The following is a 6,394-nucleotide window of genomic DNA, read 5'->3' as shown; positions in this document are numbered from 1 at the left end:
GGCTATACTCTGGAACTCTGCATTCAAATGGATATATCTTTCCTTTTCTTCTTTGCATTTCACTTCTCTCTTCTCAGCTATTTGTAAGGCCTCCTCAATCATTTTGCCTTCCTGCATTTCCTTTTCTTGGAGATGGTTTTGATTACTGCCTCCTATACAATGTTTTGAAACTCTGTATTTCATCAGGCACTCTGTCAGATCTAACCCCTTGAATCTATTTGTCACTGTATAATCATAAGGGATTTTATTTAAGTCATACCTGAATGGCCTAGTGGTTTTTCCTACTTTCTTCAATTTAAGCCTGAATTTTGCAGTGAGTTCATGATCTGAGCCACAGTCAGCTCCTGGTCTTTTTTCTGCTGACTGTATGGAGCTTCTTCATCTTTGGCTGCAAACAATATAATCAGTCTGATTTCAGTATTGACCATCTGCTGATGTCCATGTGTAGAGTTGTCCTTTATGTTGTTGGAAGAGGGTGTTTTGCTATGACCAGTGAGTTTTCTTGGTAAAACTCTGTTAGTCTTTGCCCTGTTTCATTTTGTACTCCAAGGCCAATGTTGCCTGTTACTCATCTCTTGATTCCTACTCTTGCATTCCAGTCCCCTAAGATGAAAAGGACATCTTTTTTTGGTGTTAATTCTAGAAGATCTTGTAGGTCTTCATAGAACCATTCAACTTTAGCTTCTTTGGCATTCATTTTCATAGCTGAATGATAATTCCATTATATACTGATACCTTGACTTTATCCTTTCATCTGTTGTCAGACATTTGGTTGTTTTTCCAGTGTGCCATTTGTAAACAGCAGTGCTATGAACACTGTTGTGCAAGCATGTTTTCCAGTTTGGGTTTCTGCAGGACCTGTGCTATGTGGTATGTCTAGATGGTCTGATGGCACTCTTTCTGGTTTATTAACCAACCTCTGTACTCCTTTCTATCCAGCTCTACCAATTTACTTTTCCCCCTACGGTGTAGGAAGGTTCTCTTTGCTCCAGTCTGTGTCTAGCATTTTCTCCTTGGAGACTTGTTCACGATGACCCTTCTGACTGCTGTCAGGGGCAACCTCATTGGAGTTTTGATTTGCTGTTCTGTAATCATTAGGGATGAAGAACTTGTCTTCCTGTGCTTTGGTTGAAAAGAGTATGAGCAAAGTGTAAGTTTACTACACAAAGATCATGGCATCTCACAAAGATCAGATCATCCCATCACTTCATGGCAAATAGATGACGAGACAATAGAAACAGTGACAGATTTTATTTTGGGGAGCTCCAAAATCACTGCAGATGGTGACTGCAACCTTGAAATTAAAAGATGCTTACTCCTTGAAAGAAAAGCTATGACCAACCTAGACAGCATGCTAAAAAGCAGAGATGTTACTTTGCCAATAAAGGTCTGTCTAGTCAAGGCTGTGGTTTTTCCAGTGGTCATGTTTGGATGTGAGAGTTGGACTGTGAAGAAAGCTGAGCACCGAAGAATTTATGCTTTTGAACCGTGGTGTTGGAGAAGACTCCTGAGAGTCCCTTGGACTGCAAGGGGTTTCAACCAGTCCATCCTAAAGGAAATCAGTCCTGAATATTCATTGGAAGGACTGATGTTGAAACTGAAACCCCAACACTTTGGCCACCTGATGCAAAGAACTGAGTCATTTGAAAAGACCCTGATGCTGGGAAAGATTGAAGGCAGGAGGAGAAGGGGACGAAAGAAGATGAAATGGTTGGATGGCATCACCGACTCAATGCACATGAGTTTGAGTAAGCTCCATGAGTTGGTGATGGACAGGGAAGCCTGGGGTGCTGCAGTCCATGGGGTCACAAAGAGTCAGACACGACTGAGTGACTGAACTGAACTGAAAGTGTAGGTTGGAAACTGGCTTCCTGAATGTGAGCCTCATGGTATTTCTTTATCCTTGACCTCAGTTCAGTTCAGTTCAGTCGATTGATTACTCCCTTTTCTGAGCATTGTGTATATTTCTATCTAGGTTTTCTCATAGGCGTTTGCATGCTTCTCCTCTTTCTTGTTCACGGTCACAGCACGTTTGCGCTCGCCCTCTGTGATTGTGCGTGTCCAGCCGGCTCCTCCCTTACATCTGGTCCCTTCTTTGTGGTCAGTCACCACCGCGATCCCAAATGTTATCTCTTCACGGCGAAAGGATGAAAATCGCCAAAATTTACGGCAATCCCACTCTCTGAATAGGGATTGCTGCTCAAGTGGAGGCAGGCAGGTAAGGGACCTCCTCTCGTCGTTCCTTTTTCTCCTGCATTTTCTCATATGGAATATTTGTAAGAGTAGCGGGCGCAGCAGAGGGCATGCAGGCAGAGCTTTTTCTGCTAGGAACACAAATATTCGACTCCTGCTGTGCTTCCGAAAACATTCTCTTCGCACCTGGGTGGGGACCAATTTCTGCGTCGGACTGTCCCGTCTTTCCTGTTTTCAGTCCGTCGCTTCCGCCCGGAGTTGCTTTAAGTTCCCGCTGTGAGTAGCTACTTCCGCCAGGAGTCCTTAGCGTCTTGGACTTGGAAAGTAGCCCTGGGCGGCCTTCTCCTTCTCTCAGCCTGGCTACCCGAAGCCAGATCTCAAGGTGGAGGCGGCAGCGGCTGGGCCTGTCGCAGAGCTTTCTTTTTGCCCAAGTCCTGGGCCTGAGGTTACTTAGAGGTGCTGGAGAGGCGCCCAGCCTGGCCCAGCCCGGGCCTTCCCCGGGCCAGTGACAGTGGCCAGAGGCCTCGCCGCGCCCTCCCCAGCCTGGGGCGGGGCGCGGCCTCCGAGCCCGGGTCCCGCCCCTACTGCCTGCTGGGCGCGGGATCGGTGCCTTCAGCCCAGGAGCGGTGGAACCGTTCTGCGCCTCTGGGACTCCGCAGTCCCCTGGCTCCGGCCGCTGGAGAACATGGAATTTGCTGAGCTGATCAAGACCCCTCGGGTGGATAATGTGGTGCTGCACCGACCTTTCTATCCGCCCGTCGAGGGGACCTTGTGTCTGACTGGCCACCACCTGATCCTCTCCTCCCGGCAGGACAACACAGAGGAGCTGTGGCTTCTCCATTCAAACATCGACGCCATCGACAAGCGGTGAGTGCTGGTCCCGTCCATCCCCTGTTTTGCGCGCAACTCAGATGCTTGTCTGCGGAAACCAGTCCTAGCGTTTTCCTTGTGTCCCCTCGCCCAACCAGTCAGCAGAACGACCCTCGCTCTGGCCTAAACTGAGGGTTTGAGTTTTAGAAAGCTGAAACCATCCAATTGAGATACCGGGTTTCCATTCATTCTGATTGGGTTACCGTGTGGCTGTTACCGTGATTATCATTTTTGGTACATAACACTAATTGGATGGATTTGCAACGTTTTCATTTTAAATTTCTTTTCCTTGCACCATCATATTCCTTGAATGTTAATTGCCGATCATAGTTCATGAAGTTGTGAGTGAATGTGATTACAAAGTCTTTACTTGCAACTTTTGAGGAAAACTGAAAGAATTCAGTATATAGTGTCTAAATTCCACAAACCCTTCTCCCCTCCTCTCGGAAATGTTCAGTTTATCATATTTCTCCTTGTTTCTTACCTTCTGGATCATCAATTTAAGACTTCCCATTTTGGAAGATTCAGTCAGTTCAGTTCAGTCGCTCAGTCGTGTCCGACTCTTGGCGACCCCATGAACCACAGCAGGCCAGGTCTCCCTGTCCATCACCAACTCCCCGAGTTCACTCAAACTCATGGCCATAGAATCGGTGATGCCATCCAGCCATCTCATCCTCTGTCGTCCCCTTCTCCTCCTGCCCCCAATCCCTCCCAGCATCAGGGTCTTTTCCAATAAGTCAACTCTTCGCATGAGGCGGCCAAAGTATTGGAGTTTCAGCTTCAACATCAGTCCTTCCAATGAACACCCAGGATTGATCTCCTTTAGGATAGACTGGTTGGATCTCCTTGCAGTCCAAGGGACTCTCAGGAGTCTTCTCCAACACCACGGTTCAAAAGCATAAATTCTTCGGTGCTTAGCTTTCTTCACAGTCCAACTCTCACATCCAAACATGACCACTGGAAAAACCACAGCCTTGACTAGACAGACCTTTATTGGCAAAGTAACATCTCTGCTTTTTAACATGCTGTCTAGGTTGGTCATAGCTTTTCTTTCAAGGAGTAAGCGTCTTTTGGAAGATTAGAATGTGTTTTATTTTCTTTACTCTCAGTGCTTTTGCAAAGAACAGAATAGGCTCTTAAACAAAGGTATTAATTAATTGACTTTTTTTTTTTTTTTTTTGCACCCCAGGCTCTCTTTCCAGGGTAGTGTTTCAAGAGGCTAAAAGTTATAGTTCATCTGTAGTCAAAATTACCATTTCCCCAATGGTTTTGTGTACTTTAGCCAGAAGGTAATTTGGTCATCCAACTTAGACTAAAGTATAAATGAATGACAATAGTTTTTTTTGTTAGCTCTCAGGAGAATTTGGAGGTGAAGAAGATTCCCAAAGTGGTTATGCCTTAAAAGAAAATTATTTCTAATAGGAAAAGTTAAACAATATGAGTAAAGTGATGATAGATTTATTTTCAAGCAGCAGACTCCTGTTTGACTCCTGAGATCACCTCCTGTGTAAAAGTTTTCAGTGTTCCTTTTTTGCCTTCATGGTGGTTGTGGTTAGTCACTCAGTCAAGTCCGACTCTTAAAACCCTGTAGACTGTAGCCCACCAGGCTCTTCTGTCCATGAGATTTCTCAGGCAAGAATACTGGAGTGGATTGCCGTTTCCTTCTCCTGGGATCTTGAAGACCCAGGGATGGAGCCCTCATCTCCTGCATGGCAGGCAGATTCTTTGTAGCTGAACCCCCAGGGCAGACCCCTTAGTCTGCCGTGTCTGGCAGTCCTCTTTCTAGCCCTAATCTACTTTTCCCTGGTGAGTTCTTGCCATTCTCTTTCCTGAACCCGTTTTACCAGTCAGTCCTCACTTTTCATTTTGGTTCATCCGTGTCCTGCATTCTCTCACGTCTGTATTTTACTGACACTCTTCCTTCTGCCTCGAATGCTTGCGCCTCCCAAATTTGTTAAACATTCATTGAATGCCTTATGTTTCCGACATTTTGTGAAACATTAAAGACAGCATGATGAATAAAATATAGCTCTTGCCTTGCAGGAGGTTTATAGGCTATCATCCAGCCGTTATTCATCCATCAGTATTCAGTTTAACCATTTCAATCTGCCACTCGTTACCATTTCAATCTGCCACTCGTTTCACACAAATAAAAGTAATCCTCTTCCCCTTGAAATCCTATAGCTCTTTATACCTCTCTCATAAATACTTGTTAAAATTTGTGTTTTGATAGTTACGTATGTATTAGCTCCTTGAAGCCAGGGCAGGAATTTGGTTAATTTTTATCTCCATCAAAGCTCCTATCTGTGGCATGGGCAGGTAGGCACTTAGGAAATAAAAGACTTAACCACTGAGTGGAGAGTGGTGACATAGAATACAAATTAGAGTTTCTCCGTGCCATCAACTCTTTTCTTTCTTTTTTATCTCTTCCTGTGGTTTGTTTTGTTTTGTCATCTGATATTTACCTAGCATTTACCACATGCTGGGCCTGGTTGGGCTTAAATGAATGTTTAAGATAAGGACCTTTTAATCCTTAGAGAAATGACAGATTGCACACACTTTTACCTGGGAAGCAGCATGATGTAATGGAAAGCACGTGAGCTAGGTGGTAAGATCCGAGTTTGTTGAGTTGTTGCTTTCAGAAGAGTTACTTCCTTGTGTCTTCTGTATGGTGAGCACTGCCTGGGCTGTGGACATGCAGTGGTGGCTGAGACAGATGAGGAGCTTGTATACTGGGGAGGAGATGGACATTCAGCTAGACCAACAAATAAATATGTAACAGCATCAGGTAGTAAGTGCTAGGAAGGAAAAAAAGTCAGATGTGAGGATGGAGAGTGCCTGGAGGCAGTGTGTTTAGAAGGAATGTTCAAGAGGACAAGTGACTTTTGAATTAATGAAGGGAGGAAGCCTGCACTAAATATCAGGAAGGTGCGTTCCAGCCAAGCTCCAGCCAAAGGGAATGCAAATACAGAGACCTGAGACAGGAGCACAGCTGGCATGTGGGAGGAAGAACAAAGAGGCCAATGTGGCAGGAGGGCAGTGAGCACGGGATAGGGCACGAGGGGCAGTGGGCGACCACAGAAACTGTGTTTGCAGTGATCACCAGTGGCCAGATCATGCAGGGGCTGAGATGCCACTGTGATGGTTTTCATGGGAAGCCTTGCAGAGCTGAAAGCATGAAAGTGTAGCAGTTGATGGATGTCTGGAAGATGATTCTGGTCATTGGCAGAAAACGGATGGTAGAAGGGCAAGAGTGGAAGCAGAAGGCCCAGTAGACGGTTGGGTAGTTCAGGTGAAAGATGATGCTGACTTACGAGTGGAAGCAGAAGTA

The 6,394-nt window shown here is 45.5% G+C and overlaps 1 protein-coding gene across 1 annotated transcript in view; it reads left to right on the top strand.

Moving 5' to 3' along the window:
* Positions 1–2,447: 2,447 nt before the first annotated feature.
* The window catches only part of MTMR9 (myotubularin related protein 9), a 65,585-nt gene continuing 61,638 nt past the window's right edge, over positions 2,448–6,394 (top strand). The window contains exon 1 of the mRNA XM_040233886.1: positions 2,448–3,060. Within this exon, the coding sequence (XP_040089820.1) occupies positions 2,879–3,060 (182 nt within the window). The 5' untranslated portion in view covers positions 2,448–2,878. The remainder of the gene's footprint in view (positions 3,061–6,394) is intronic.

Source organism: Oryx dammah, unplaced genomic scaffold (assembly GCF_014754425.2).
Source record: "Oryx dammah isolate SB20612 unplaced genomic scaffold, SCBI_Odam_1.1 HiC_scaffold_1, whole genome shotgun sequence".
Taxonomy (NCBI): Eukaryota; Metazoa; Chordata; class Mammalia; order Artiodactyla; family Bovidae; genus Oryx; species Oryx dammah.
Note: the sequence above shows the minus strand (reverse complement) of the source record. Positions and strands in the feature narration are given on the sequence as shown.